At 41.2% G+C, this 14,351-nt stretch overlaps 1 protein-coding gene across 1 annotated transcript; it reads right to left on the bottom strand.

Moving 5' to 3' along the window:
• Positions 1-326: 326 nt before the first annotated feature.
• LOC142312488 (uncharacterized) lies at positions 327-8,044 on the bottom strand. The gene is made up of 6 exons (XM_075351432.1): positions 7,935-8,044; positions 7,632-7,805; positions 7,427-7,550; positions 7,256-7,347; positions 3,813-3,903; positions 327-3,297 (listed from the first exon to the last, which is right to left on the bottom strand). The coding sequence occupies exons 1-6, from the start codon at positions 8,010-8,012 to the stop codon at positions 2,120-2,122; spliced, it is 1,737 nt and encodes a 578-aa protein (XP_075207547.1). The 5' UTR covers positions 8,013-8,044; the 3' UTR covers positions 327-2,119.
• Between the last annotated feature and the right edge of the window lie 6,307 nt (positions 8,045-14,351).

The raw sequence follows: 14,351 nt of genomic DNA, 5'->3' as shown, positions 1-14,351 counted from the left end.
AACAGGTGAGCTGGAACAAACTTTTGGTTTTTTGCTTCACTAGTGGAAGGAATATGCTGAGCCTTGTAGTTCTGCTCCCCCTGCCTCTCCCTCCAGCATACAGTCCTGGATGGAGAATGCTGAGCCTTGTAGTTCTGCAGCTGCTGTCTGCTCTCCTGCATACACTAGTGGATGAAGTATGCTGAGCCTTGTAGTTCTGCAGCTGTCTGCTCTCCTGCATACACTAGTGTAAAATGAAGAACATATTGAAGAAGGAAATGACATCAGACTTTTTTTTTTCAACAATTTAATGGCATTGTTCACTGATAAAAAAAAAAACAACCGCATAAAAGCACAGTGAGTAAAAACGCAGCAAAAAACGCACCAAAACGTGGTAAAACGCATGCGTTTTTTTCCTGTGGGTGCGTTTTTTGCCACAAAAACGCAGCGTCAAAAACACGCAGCGTGTGAACCTACCCTTATCCTGTTGCAAAACACATGACCTGTGACTAAGATCAAGCTTTCTGACACTGGGCAGCACATTTCTCTCTAGAATACCTTGATGGCCTTAAGATTTCATTGTACCTCGCACAGATTGAAGACACCCTGTGCCAGATGCAGCAAAGCAGCCCCAGAACATAATAGAGCCTCCTCCATGTTTCACAGTAGGGACAGTGTTCTTTTCTTGATATGCTTCATTTTTCCATGTGTGAACATAGAGCTGATGTGCCTTGCCAAAAAGTTCAATTTTAGTCTCATCTGTCCATAGGACACTCTTCCAGAAGCTTTGTGGCTTGTCAACGTTTGGCAAATTCCAGTCTTGCTTTTTTATAATTTTTTTTAAAAAAAATGGTGTCCTCCTTGGTCGTCTCCCATGAAGTCCACTTTGGTTCAAACAACGACGGATGGTGCGATCTGACACTGATGTTTCTTGAGCTTGAAGGTCACCTTTAATCTTTTTAAAAAAATTTCTGGGCTGTTTTGCTACCATTCATATTATCCGTCTCTTTGATATATCATCAGTTTTCCCCCTGCAGCCACGTCCAGGGAGATTGGCTACAGTCCCACAAATCTTAAATTTCTGAATAATATGTGCAACTGTTGTCACAGGAACATCAAGCTGCTTGGAGATGGTCTTATAACCTTTACCTTTAACATGCTTGTTTATAATTTTCTTTCTAATCTCCTGAGAGAACTCTTTCCTTCATTTCCTCTGGTCCATGTTGAGTGTGGTACACCCCATGTCACCAAGCAGCACAGAGAGTATCTGTAGCCCTTTATACAGGCCCACCGACTGATTACAAGATTGTAGACATCTGTGATGCTAATTAATGGTCACAACTTGATTTAACATGTCCCTTTTGTCACATTATTTTCAGGGGTACAATCACTTCTGTCCAGGCCTGTTTCATGAGCTTTATTATTTTTTTTAAATTCTGTGGATGCGGAAAAGCAGCAATGTCTGACCTTCATTTGTTCATTTTCATAGATTTATTATTTATTACTAATTTTGTCAGATTCAAGTTATTTCTGTGACTAGTGTGGGTTTTTCATTCATTAAACAAGGGGTACCAACACATTTGACTACCTGTGTACCAGATGTAGTAGTTTTTGATGTGGGGTGTACTAATATTTGCATCAACTAATTTGAGTGACTGAAGATTTTGTACTATGAAATTCAATCTTGTCAAAATTTTGGAAATTGTTCTTGCATTCTGTGAGATTAAAATCTCGCTTTTCAAAAGGGGGTGTACTCATTTTACCTGAACATTATACACACAAGTGAAAAGAATCTCATCTTAAAATTGTGTGTCACACCTTACCTTCTCAGTAATTAAGGTTTTTTTCTCCTCCGTCCATAAACCATAATTACTTTCATTAATATGGAAGCAAAAGAAACTGTCATCCCCATCTAGCCCAATCTCCTACTCGCCCCGCCAAAAAAAAGACACCACACAGTTCATTAGATCAAATAATAAAAATATTATAGGTCTTTGAATACATCTTTTTTTTTTTTTTTTTAGAAACCGTGGTTTTATTTTATAAGTAGAATAAAAAAAAAAAAATCTTCCTCCGTGTGTTCTTTTATGTTTGTGAAGTGTTATTTGAGAGTAAAACATTTCTAATGTACAGAACATAATTATGGCTTAGCTGCCATATGAGTTTTTTGATGAACAATAAGACTTGATCTCCAACTAAAACATTTCTCACATTCTGGGCATGAATATGGCTTCTCACCTTTATGACATTTTTGATGTCTAACGAGATCTACTTTAACCCTGTAACATTTCCCACATTCTGAACATGAATATGGTTTCTCCCCTGTGTGGCAGCTTTGATGGACAGCAAAAGCAAATTTATGACTAAAACATTTCCCACATTCTAAACATGAAAATGGTTTTTCCCCTGTGTGAATTCTCTCATGTGTTCTAAGAGTTGATTTCTGCTTAAAACATTTTCCGCATTCTAAACATGAAAATGGCTTCTCCCCTGTGTGAGTTTTTTGATGGTTAACAAGATCTGATCTCCAATTAAAACATCTCCCACATTCTGGGCATGAAAATGATTTCTCCTCTGTATGAATTGTCTGATGTGTATCAAGATTTGATTTGTCATTAAAACATTTCCCGCATTCTGAACATAAAAAGGGTTTCTCACCTGTGTGAATACTCTGATGTGTAACAAGATCTGATTTACATTTAAAAAATTCCTCACATTCTGAACACGAAAATGAAGGTGGATTTTTCCATGTATGAATTTGATGATGTCTTATAAGTATTGATTTCTGGCTGAAACATTTTCCACATTCTGTACATGAATATGGTTTATATCCTGTATGTATTCTCTGATGTATAGCAAGCTTTGGCTTACATGTAAATGATTTCCCACATTCTGAACATGAATACGGCTTCTCTCCAGTGTGAATTCTTTGATGCTGAACAAGATTTGATTTCCGAATAAAACATTTGTCGCATTCTGAACATGAATATGGCTTCTCTCCTGTGTGAGTTCTCTCATGTATAACAAGTTTTGATTTAAAATTAAAACCTTTCCCACATTCTGAACATGAAATTGGGCTCACTCCTGTGTTTGCGTTTTGCTCTTTAACATCTCTTCTATGACTTTTATTTTCCTTAATAGTTTGTGATGAGTCAGAAGAGAAGACTTGTTGATTAGATGACAGCTGATTCCTGTGAGGGGGTGAGGGTATATCTGGGATAATGGCGTGCTCTTCATATGTATCTGGTGTGATAACAATATCTTCCGCTTTCAATTCTGAGAATATCAAATGTGTATCAGAGTTCCTAGTAAAAACAGCTGCCAAGAATAAAACAGGTTTATTAAATTAGGTTTATTTTGTAATAATATGAGCACAAACTAACAAGCACTAATAACTGATCTATATTTTGTGTATCCTTTACTGCAAGATATTATAATTATAGCAATAATATCCATTTTCTTAGAAAAAAAAAAGAGTGCATAGGAAAAACTAAGAAATATCTAGAATATAGTAAGTTTCTAATACTGTATTACTTACATTATCTACTAGAACAAAACTAGTTCAGTCGCTATGTTTTTCCAAAATTTCTTTGCACAGTAAGGTGTAGTTCCCCAACTCAGTCTGGACATTTAAAGTTTTTGACTACAAAAGGCTGCCATAGATGTGGCACAAACTACTGGTTTCCTAAAACACTCTTCCACTTACGTGACCCTATAAATATACAGCTAATAAATCCTGACAGGACGCACCTTATAAAATGTAACCCAAAATTATTACAACCGTTGATTGAGAACAATCTGTGATGTCTTTGCATTTAGTGGTCACTACTCACCTGGGCGGTCATCTGTAGGAATCTCCTCTTTACACCACTCATCACTCCTCACATATGTCTCTGTAGTATTAATATGGGTCAGAGTTTCACCCTGAAACAAATATTGGAAAAGTCACAGACATAAGGAGAAGTTATATCTATAATTAGAGATGTGTGAACCTGTTCGATGAAAATTTGCCCATTTCAAATTCGGTATGAGCCTTAGCCTGTTTGGTTTGGGCTCGGTAACCCGAGCACTTTCCCCAAAAGTCGGTAATGTTCAGTTTTGTACACTGATCATGTTTAAAAAACAAATGTTTTTCTAATAACATGTTATGCTTTTGGATAGGATTGTTTTGCAGCATGATGAATGAGGGATGTGCTAATGAGTGGAAGGGGTGGGGATTCGGACAAAGCTAGAGGTGTACGGCGCCATTTTTTTTTCTTAACTTTACTGCGCATGTCCCACATTTCTAGTTATTGGTAGTTTTTAGTACCTATCCAATATTACCAATTCAGGCAGCAAATAAAGAAATTATCTTTTGTGTCCAGTATCTTGCATGTGTGGGTGTAAGGTTGCGAACCATCTGTTTGAATGGGGAAGGGTACATCAACCATGAATGGTAAATCATGACTAGGTTGTGGTGGAAGTGGGAATAGGCGAGGTGTTCGAGGTGTACGTGTGGGAAGTTCTAATGTTAGTCAAAGCTCTACTGAGCAAAAGCGGCTCATCGTATCCCAAGAAAAATGAGAACAACGTCCGTTACTGGACAGCCTACTCCACTAGATTTCTTTGACAGCCGCACATCACTTTGAAATGAGGGTGATAAACAGCATGTGCTAGAGTGGATGGCAAGCGCTTCATCAAGTAGCCTCTCCTCCCCTTCCTGCACCTCAACATCACACACAGTTCATTACTCAGAATTACACTTGTTTCACCCTGTGTCAAAAATCTCCAACCGGCAAACTGACTGTGGGGAACCACACATGGGGGAGTCTGCGGAGCTATTCACACATTCCATCCCATGGGCATCAGAGGTCTGCTACAAAAATTCAGACTCAAGAGGAGTAAAGCTTGTGCACTGATGCCTAAAATCTTTGGGAGTTGGATCCTGGCCTAGACTAAGTAGGGCCCGAGGAGGATTCTGACCCTCCTCAACCGATATTAACCCCAGGGGGTGGAGGTGATGAGAATCAGCCACCTGCGACGCATACGTACTGTTATGTGATGTCATAGAGGAGGAGTGGGACAACATAGGGCCTGATTTTAAGTTGTGTGAACTCCGAGGCATGCAGCTGTGTAGCTCAACAGCTGAGGAGGAAGACGAGGAGGTAATGTTGGCAATTCCCGCACAAACACCTAGGGACCATGAGAAGTACTGCATCCTCAGCCACAACTCTGACTGTAGCCAGCAGCGGTTGCGGGTCTGCAGTTCGCAGGAAGGGTTGCCTAGCCTGGGCCTATTTTTAGACCGCAAAGGAAGACCCAATTTCCGTTATCTTCCAATATTGTAAACAATGACTCAGTAGAGGCAAAAATTCTAATAATTTGACTACGTCATGTAGGATCCGGCACATACGTAACCAACGTGCATTGCTATGGGAATCTTACTGCAATAAAATGCGAACTACCCGGCCTACCCAACCACCAGCTGTCAAATCAACTGCGCCTGCTGCTTTTTCCTCCTCATCTGTGTTTCCAACCGCAGAGCCTCCATTTGTTTACCCACTACAGTCGGGGTGAGTGAGAGCCAGTCAGCTGCTACGGAAGTGACCATGCCTTGTGTTTTTGACCCATGTGAGACACCAAGGCCACATCCTGTGGTCTGCATGGACCATGCCTCCCTGCATGGGACACTATAGGAAAATGTCTGTATGGGGAGGGGGCAATTGATGCCACTATCCTGTTGTCTGCCTGAAAGGTTTTTAAATCTCAAGATTCCAAGATGGGTCTCCAACATGTGTCTTGTCTGTACAGGCAGGGGTGTGAGAACAACAGGCCTAATACGGTAAGTCACGTACCTCTTGATTTTTAAAACTGAAATGCCAGGCCACATCCTGTGTGTTGCATGAACCATACCTCCCTGCTATGCAAAGACACTATGTGGAAATGGCGGGGGGCAATTGATTCCACTGTCCTGCTCTCTGCCTGAAAGGTTTTGAAATATCAACACTCCAAGATGGGTCTCCAAGTTGTGTTTTGTCTGTAGTACCAGAGTACAGAGTAATGGAAGCAAGAGGCCTACGCCTGTCTGTCAACTTGCTGTCTCTAGTGAAGGTAGAAATGTTGTTTCAAGTCTTGTTACGGGGCCGGTCCCATGCATTCATGTTGCAGCGTTCCACTATTTTTAGTCTGTTCCAATTGTTGCCACTTTTCCTGTTGTCTGACCTTGATTTTGGGAAATGTGGACACTCCGAGTAAGGTTTACAAATTGTGTCTTGTGTGTACAGGCAGGGGTAGAGGAGCAACAGGCTTAATCATGTCAGTCATGCACCTCTTGATTTTTAAAATTTAATTGCCAGGCCACATCCTGTGTGTAAGTCAGTGTAATCAGGCATTTTTGAAATTAATATGCATTGGAAAACGCAGTCACACAGCTGCAGAGTTGTGGACCACTATCCAGGCAGCGTTTGATCAATGTCTGTCTCCACTAAACCTGGAGCCAGGGAAGGCCATGTGCAATAACGATGCAAACCTGGTGGCAGCACTACGCCTGGGCGACATCATACATGTGCCTTGCATGGCTCACGTCCTCAACCTGGTTGTACAGAAATTTATAGGCCACTATTCCAGCCTGGATGCACTGATTCAGAAAGCACGGTCGCTGTGTGCCCACTAGTAAAAATGTTAATGCCAGGCCACATCCTGTGTGTTGCATGGACCATAATTCCCTGCTGTGTAAAGGCACAATGGGGAAATAAGAGGGGGGGGGCAATGTATTCCATTATCCTGCTGTCGGCTTTAAACGTTTTTAAATATTAAGACTCCAAGATGGGTCTCCAAGTTTCTTGTCTGTACAGGCACAGGTATGGGAGCACCAGCCCTACAACTGTCTGATCCACCTCTATATTTCTTATGTCAATTGCCTAGGAAGCTAATGGCTATGCCAAAACAGCGGGGCTGCATTGTAAAATGTATTTTTGCTGCTTTTTAACCCCCTAAAGGTGTTTCTCTGCCTTAGGTTTGGCCTCCCATTGAATCCAATGACGTTCGAAAAGATTTGATGAACGGTTTGACGAACAGTTCGTTGAACGTACAGTTTGTTCGGTAATGCTAGGCAAAGCGAACTTTGAAAGGTTCGCTCATCACTATCTATGATCAACTTTAATCCTGCCACCTCAACCGTTCTCATTACACAAGTATAAAACATATAATACTGGTGGATAAAACAAGACTGAGCACAAGACCTTCACAGCCGTCTACACATCATAGGGAGATTTCATGGCACCTTCTCTCCATCTACCTGATGAGGAACATCGGGATCTTCTTGTTTACAGTCCTGTGGGAGAAGAGGACGGGGACATCTCTCTGGTGTTGTCCTCTTACTGGATAGAACTGGAGGAGACACAGGGACTGAATTCATTCCTTAAATACAGATAATTATAGGCCGTGTGTATTTAGTCCTGTCTATTACCTGGTGATGTGAGGGGCTGGGGATCCTCCATCATGACGTCCATGTACAGATCTTTGTGTCCTTCTAAATACTCCCACTCCTCCATGGAAAAATAGACGGTGACGTCCTGACACCTTATAGGAACCTGACACATACAATGATACCGTCACCTCCGATCCCTTCATAGCGTTACTGTATAATGTCCCAGCATTCCCAGCAGTGTCACCTCTCCAGTCAGTAGCTCAATCATCTTGTAGGTGAGTTCTAGGATCTTCTGGTCATTGATGTCCTCATGTATCAGGGGGTGAGGTGGAGGCCCCGTGATTGGGCTCAGGGGTCTTCCCCATCCCTCAGACACCTGACAGCGCTCACTAGAGGTCTTCTTCACTACCATGTAATCCTGGTTATGGAGAGACACAGTAATAAATCTCACTCCAGACATTTCCAGAGTCCTCACCTCTCCAGTTCTGTCCATCTGTTATTCCCATAGATAAGAATGATGTAATGTGACGTCATCAGAATCTCTCACCTCTCCAGTAAGCCGGAAGAGGATCTCTAGGGTGAGGTGTAAGATCCTCTCCGCCATCTTGTCCTTGTCCCTCGCCATCCTCGATGGGTCAAGATGAGTTTTTGTAGATGACTGCTAAATAGATCGCATGTTTTAGGAACATAAACGGAAAGAAGATGAAATTATATAAAATCATACAAAATACAAGGTTAAAAAAAATTTCCTGAACAGATTAAGTTTTATCTGCAGTTGCTACTCGGCTTCAAGAAAGACGCTGGTTCTTCTCTGTTGCTGTAAACTATGGTTGCACCATTCAGGCTAAACTTCCCTCTGTCCTCAGAAGATGGATTCTTCAACTGACCCTGGACAATGCCAGAAGGTGAAACTAGTCGGATATTATCCTGAAGTGTGTATATTCTGATTCTCATATGCCCTTAAGTAAGTTTTAACCCCAGAGTGATGTTTTTCTTATGGCAGCCATTAAAAGATGTTTGCTCAAGTTTGAAAGTTATTCCCTATTCCTGGGATAAAAGACTAAAACAAATGTAAGGAAAAAAAAAAAGTTTAAAAACGCAATAAGACTGATTCATTATTGCAGTTTATTGTGTAGGTGCCGCTCTCCTTCGCCAAGGAGACTTTGTGTCCGCAACTAAGTTCCGAATGGTTGCATGACACTTACTTCCTGTTTCACGCCAATGTCCGTCACCTCTGCTGCCAGTCCTCAACGCAGTAAGACACGTGACACCACAGTTCACTCAGACAACCAGTTTTGTTTACTTTTACTTCTGTCCGCTTCTTGGCCCCAATGGCTCTCTAGCTAGGCAACTCTCAAAGCCCGCTAGGATGAGCCGCAGGATCCGGCCCTCCAGAGGTTACCTCGGGCTCCAGAGGTTCCTTGACTGGCTCTTACACTGAAGCCATGTCTTGACACCTTGAACCCACTTGTTGACTAGCTCCCTCTGGAGCTCTTTTTCCTAACCATCCGCCCTGCCATCTGTCACTCCTCCCTTAACTATTTTAACCCTATCCTATCTAACACCTCTTCTAGGCTCGCTCTACCGCTGGCTAACCCAACCCCTGAATGCAACCTTTTGTAACATGTTGAACAATCCTAACTTTACTACATCCGTGGGGTATTCTCTTCTATTACACTTACATATCCACACATGCATTAATACACAGTAAATACATAAAACATAGTATAGTTACATTTGTAAGCCAAAATCAGAAGTGTGTAAACAATGCAGAAGTGATGTATGTGGTTTTATTATACTTTTCTTTTGATTGTTCAACTCCTGGTTTTAACTTTCAAATACTGATGTAAAAAAAGTCACCAAATACGCAACGTGTGCACAGGGCCATATACATCTATTCCCAAGTTCCCAGCAAATCACCTAGGACTAGATCGGTAGACCATTTCCACAACCAGAACAGTCCGACCGCAGATGCTGTAATAAGACCTCCTCTCACTTCCCTGGTGTCACACAGATATGTGGCTCCAAAAAAGCACACGCTATCTTTTTCATTTTTCTTTTCTTGTTAGTTATTTTATTGTTAAAAGAATAAAAAAATATCGTTTTGCCTACATACTTCAGTTTGGTAGTGCTCGCTCATCACTAGTTACAAGTACCGAGCACGCTGCACAGGCGGCAGCAACCCTGGCAAACGTTGCAAACACATTTCCTCCAGCGGTGCTCCAGGTGCGCTGAACATCTGTGGAGCAAATCCAATCTAGCCGACGAGTTCATCCTGATAAGTTTATGCTCAAAACATAGAGTCAGGGCCAGAAATATTTGGACAGTGACACAAGTTTTGTTATTTTAGCTGTTTACAAAAACATGTTCAGAAATACAATTATATATATATATATATATATATATAATATGGGCTGAAAGTGCACACTCCCAGCTGCAATATGAGCGTTTTCACATCCAAATCGGAGAAAGGGTTTAGGAATCATAGCTCTGTAATGCATAGCCTCCTCTTTTTCAAGGGACCAAAAGTAATTGGACAAGGGATTCTAAGGGCTGCAATTAATTCTGAAGGTGTCTCCCTCGTTAACCTGTAATCAATGAAGTAGTTAAAAGGTCTGGGGTTGATTACAGGTGTGTGGTTTTGCATTTGGAAGCTGTTGCTGTGACCAGACAACATGCGGTCTAAGGAACTCTCAATTGAGGTGAAGCAGAACATCCTGAGGCTGAAAAAAAAGAAAAAATCCATCAGAGAGATAGCAGACATGCTTGGAGTAGCAAAATCAACAGTCGGGTACATTCTGAGAAAAAAGGAATTGACTGGTGAGCTTGGGAACTCAAAAAGGCCTGGGCGTCCACGGATGACAACAGTGGTGGATGATCGCCGCATACTTTCTTTGGTGAAGAAGAACCCATTCACAACATCAACTGAAGTCCAGAACACTCTCAGTTACATAGTTACTTAGGTTGAAAAAAGACCTAGGTCCATCTAGTTCAACCTTCCTCCACCAGTTCTACATTTAGTCACTAAGTCATTTATAACCAACAATGTTTTGTGTACTGAGGAAATCATCCAGCCCTTTTTTAAAAGCTGTTATAGTATCTGCCATTACTACCTCTTGTGGTAGTGTATTCCACAGTCTGACTGCTCTAACTGTAAAGAACCCTTTCCTATTTAGGTTTCGGAATCGCTTTTCTTCCACTCGCAGTGAGTGCCCCCTGGTCCTTAGTACTGTCTTTGGAAGGAATAAGTCATGTGCCAGTCCTTTATATTGACCACACATGTATTTATACATATAAATGAGATCTCCTCTGAGACGTCTTTTTTCTAAGCTAAACATATCTAACTTTTTCAACCGGTCATCATATGGGAGGCCTTCCATTCCTTGTAATAGTCTAGTTGCCCGCCTTTGAACTGACTAACTTCTGAATGTCCTTTTTAAAATGTGGAGCCCAAAACTGGATCCCGTATTCCAGATGTGGCCTTACAAGTGATTTATAGAGGGGTAACACTACGTTGGGATCACGGGATCTAATCTCTCTTTTTATACACCCTAAAATCTTGTTTGCTTTAGCAGCTGCTGCTTGACATTGAGTGCTGCTGCTCAGCTTATTTGTAATGAGAATACCCAAGTCCTTCTCCTGTTCTGTAGTCCCGAGTTTACTTCCATTTAATGTATACGCAGCTATAGGATTACTCCGTCCTAGGTGCATTACTTTACATTTATCAACATTAAATCTCATTTGCCAAGTATCTGCCCATTCTGACATCTTATCCAGATCTTTTTGTAATATTGTACTATCCAGGTCAGTTTTTAATATCCTACATAGTTTGGTGTCATCGGCAAAGACTGACATTGTACTATCAATCCCATCCACAAGGTCATTAATAAAGAGAGTAAAAAGAATCGGTCCAAGCACAGATCTCTGCGGCACCCCACTGCTGACTATAGCCCATTTAGAGAATGTACCATTTATGACTACTCTTTGTTTCCTATCTTTTAGCCAATTCCTTACCCAGTTGCATATTGTGTCCCCTAGTCCTTGCTTCTGGAGCTTTAGTATAAGGCTATTATGTGGTACAGTATCAAATGCCTTTGCAAAGTCCAAATAAATCACATCAGCTGCATTACCAATATCCAGGTTTGCACTTACCCCCTCATAGAACCCCAACAGGTTGGTTAGACACGACTTATCTTTCATGAATCCATGCTGTTTGTCAGTTATCATATTATTTTCTGCAATATATTTTTGCATGTCATCCCTTAAAATGCCCTCAAAAACTTTGCATACTACTGATGTCAGGCTTACTGGACGGTAGTTGCCTGGATCTACCCTCTTACCTTTCTTAAATATCGGTACCACATCAGCAATCCTCCAATCCTGAGGCACCAACCCTGTTACAAGTGAGTCTAAAAATATGAGATACAGCGGTCTGTCGATTACGGAGCTCAATTCCCTCAATATTCGTGGATGAATGCCATCTGGCCCTGGGGATTTGTCAATGTTTAATTTACTCAGACGTAGGCGTACTTCATCTTGTGTTAAATTAATTATATCGGGTGGTGGACTTTGATTTTTCACTTGTTGAATGATCCCTGGTACAGTCAGTTCCTTGGTCAATACAGATGAGAAATGCCTATTTAATATCTCAGTCTTTTGTTTGTCCTCTATAACTAACTTGTTATTATATTTTAAGGGGCCGATACTATCCTTTGTTTTCCTTTTGGCATTAATGTATTTATAAAAGATTTTGGGATTTATTTTAATGTCATTGGCGATTTTTGTTTCAGTAGCTAGTTTTGCTTGTTTGATTTCTTTTTTACATTTCCTATTGATATCTTTATACTCCTGCAATGCTATTGAAGTAGGTGTATCTGTCTCTAAGTCAACAGTAAAGAGAAGACTCCATGAAAGTAAATACAAAGGGTTCACATCTAGATGCAAACCATTCATCAATTCCAAAAATAGACAGGCCAGAGTTAAATTTGCTGAAAAACACCTCATGAAGCCAGCTCAGTTCTTTTGTTTAAATCAGATCTTTTTTTATTAAATCATTAGGGATCGATACAGAGAGTATTTCACTTTTCATATAACTGATAACAATAAACAACAGATAAACACATGTGATTTATAAATCAGGTTCTTTCTCTGCATGTAAGTAAATATAATAATAAGAGTTCTCAAATCATAATTATATTATATAGCTTGAGCCTACAAACCTCGTGGCTCTACAAATAAACAAAACTTAAATTATGCAGTAATGCCTCAGACTAACAGAAGTACCTCCTCCATCAGCCGTGTCGCTCCACATCATATTGCTCTACTCTCCCGCCCCTCCCTCTCCGTGCAGTCATCCATGAAACCGTTCCAGTCCTCTCTCACCTCTTCATTCAAAGTCCACTTCGCCACAGAAAAAACTAGTTTTAATTCCCTTCCTCACACATGCCATCACTGCAGGCACACCAGTAACCGGTCCAGCATTGCATCCCGAACCAGTGCACTAGAGGGGAGGCCCGGCAACTCCATCCATGGCCGCCAAATGTTGTAAAACTTTTTCAATGTTTTTCTTTTTAAATAAACTCCCCTTTCCAATCTTATGACGTTATTTAATTTGTTTTTGAGCTCTGGTAATGTTGGTGGTAGAGGGTCTAACCAGTGATATGCAAGTAGCTTTCTTGCTTGGTACAAGATACGGGCTATTCCCAGAGCTGTTGGGGAATCCTGATCCACTTCTCCTTCCCACAGACTCAACAGGCACAGGCGGGGCGACGGTTGTATTGTGATATGATATATTTGATCTATAAGTCCCAGGGTTTGGTTCCAGAAATCACCAATGTGTCCACATTCCCACATAACATGCATCAAATGGGCATCATCCTGTCCACACCTAACACACTGTGTGTTTGGTCTGAGTCCCATCTTAAATAGTAGACTGGGAGTTTTATATACCCTGTGGATGAGATATATTTGAGACAGCTTTTGGCACTCCGATACCGCCAGTTTAGGAACTTGTTCCAATATATCAGACCACTGGCCTTCCGTCAGGGGACCGACGTCTCGTTCCCATTTGCTTTTAACACTCAATGGATGTGTTTCCAGATGGGCAGGTAGTAATTTTTTATATAGTTCCGAAATAAGACCCTTAGAGGACTCAGATGTAAGCAGCCTATGTAATGTTTGATTATGTGTCACTGTTACCGGGTTTGTCCTCCCCTGTCTTTCCAGTGCGTGTCTCAGCTGCAAATACTGATAAAAGAAGACATGCGGAAGGTGAAACTCCGTTCTCAGTTGTTCAAAGCGTTTAAGAATATTAATTTTGTAGTACTTGTGACACTAAATGGATCCCTTTATCCTCCCATCCTCTGAACCCTACTAATTTTTTAATTTCTGGCAAGTCGGGGTTCTGCCACAGTGGCCAGAGCTCTGTAGGTCCACTTATCCCCAAAAGAGACTTACCCCTGTCCCACACCCGGAATATCATAGCCAGTGTGGGATATCGTGCCCCATTTATCTGTCTTTGTCCCACATCCAACCGGCAACCTGGGTACTTCCATACTGATCCCTCTCTCACTATATCACCACTGGTATCATACCCTCCTTCTTTGCCCCAACCCCTCAGATGTTGCATCTGGGAGGCTATATAGTATATATATGGGTTTGGTACCGCCAGTCCTCCCTCCTCCTTTCCCCGCTGTAGCACTTCCAGTCGAATCCTAGCTTGCTTTTTCTTCCAAATAAGTTCCCGAAATATTGTATTAATTTTTACAAAAAATTCCCTACATATCCACACTGGAGAATTATGTATAAGATATAGTAATTGTGGCATCATTACCATTTTAATTAAATTGGATCTGCCGATATTTGATAGCGGCAAACGGCACCAGGTATGCACTTTTGCTCTGAATAAGCCAGCTCAGTTCTGGAAAAGTATTCTAAGGACAGATGAGACAAAGATCAACCTGTA

This window comes from Anomaloglossus baeobatrachus, chromosome 5 (assembly GCF_048569485.1).
Source record: "Anomaloglossus baeobatrachus isolate aAnoBae1 chromosome 5, aAnoBae1.hap1, whole genome shotgun sequence".
Classification (NCBI taxonomy): Eukaryota; Metazoa; Chordata; class Amphibia; order Anura; family Aromobatidae; genus Anomaloglossus; species Anomaloglossus baeobatrachus.
The sequence above is the reverse complement of the archived record's forward strand: the minus strand, read 5'-3'. Positions and strand labels throughout refer to the sequence as shown.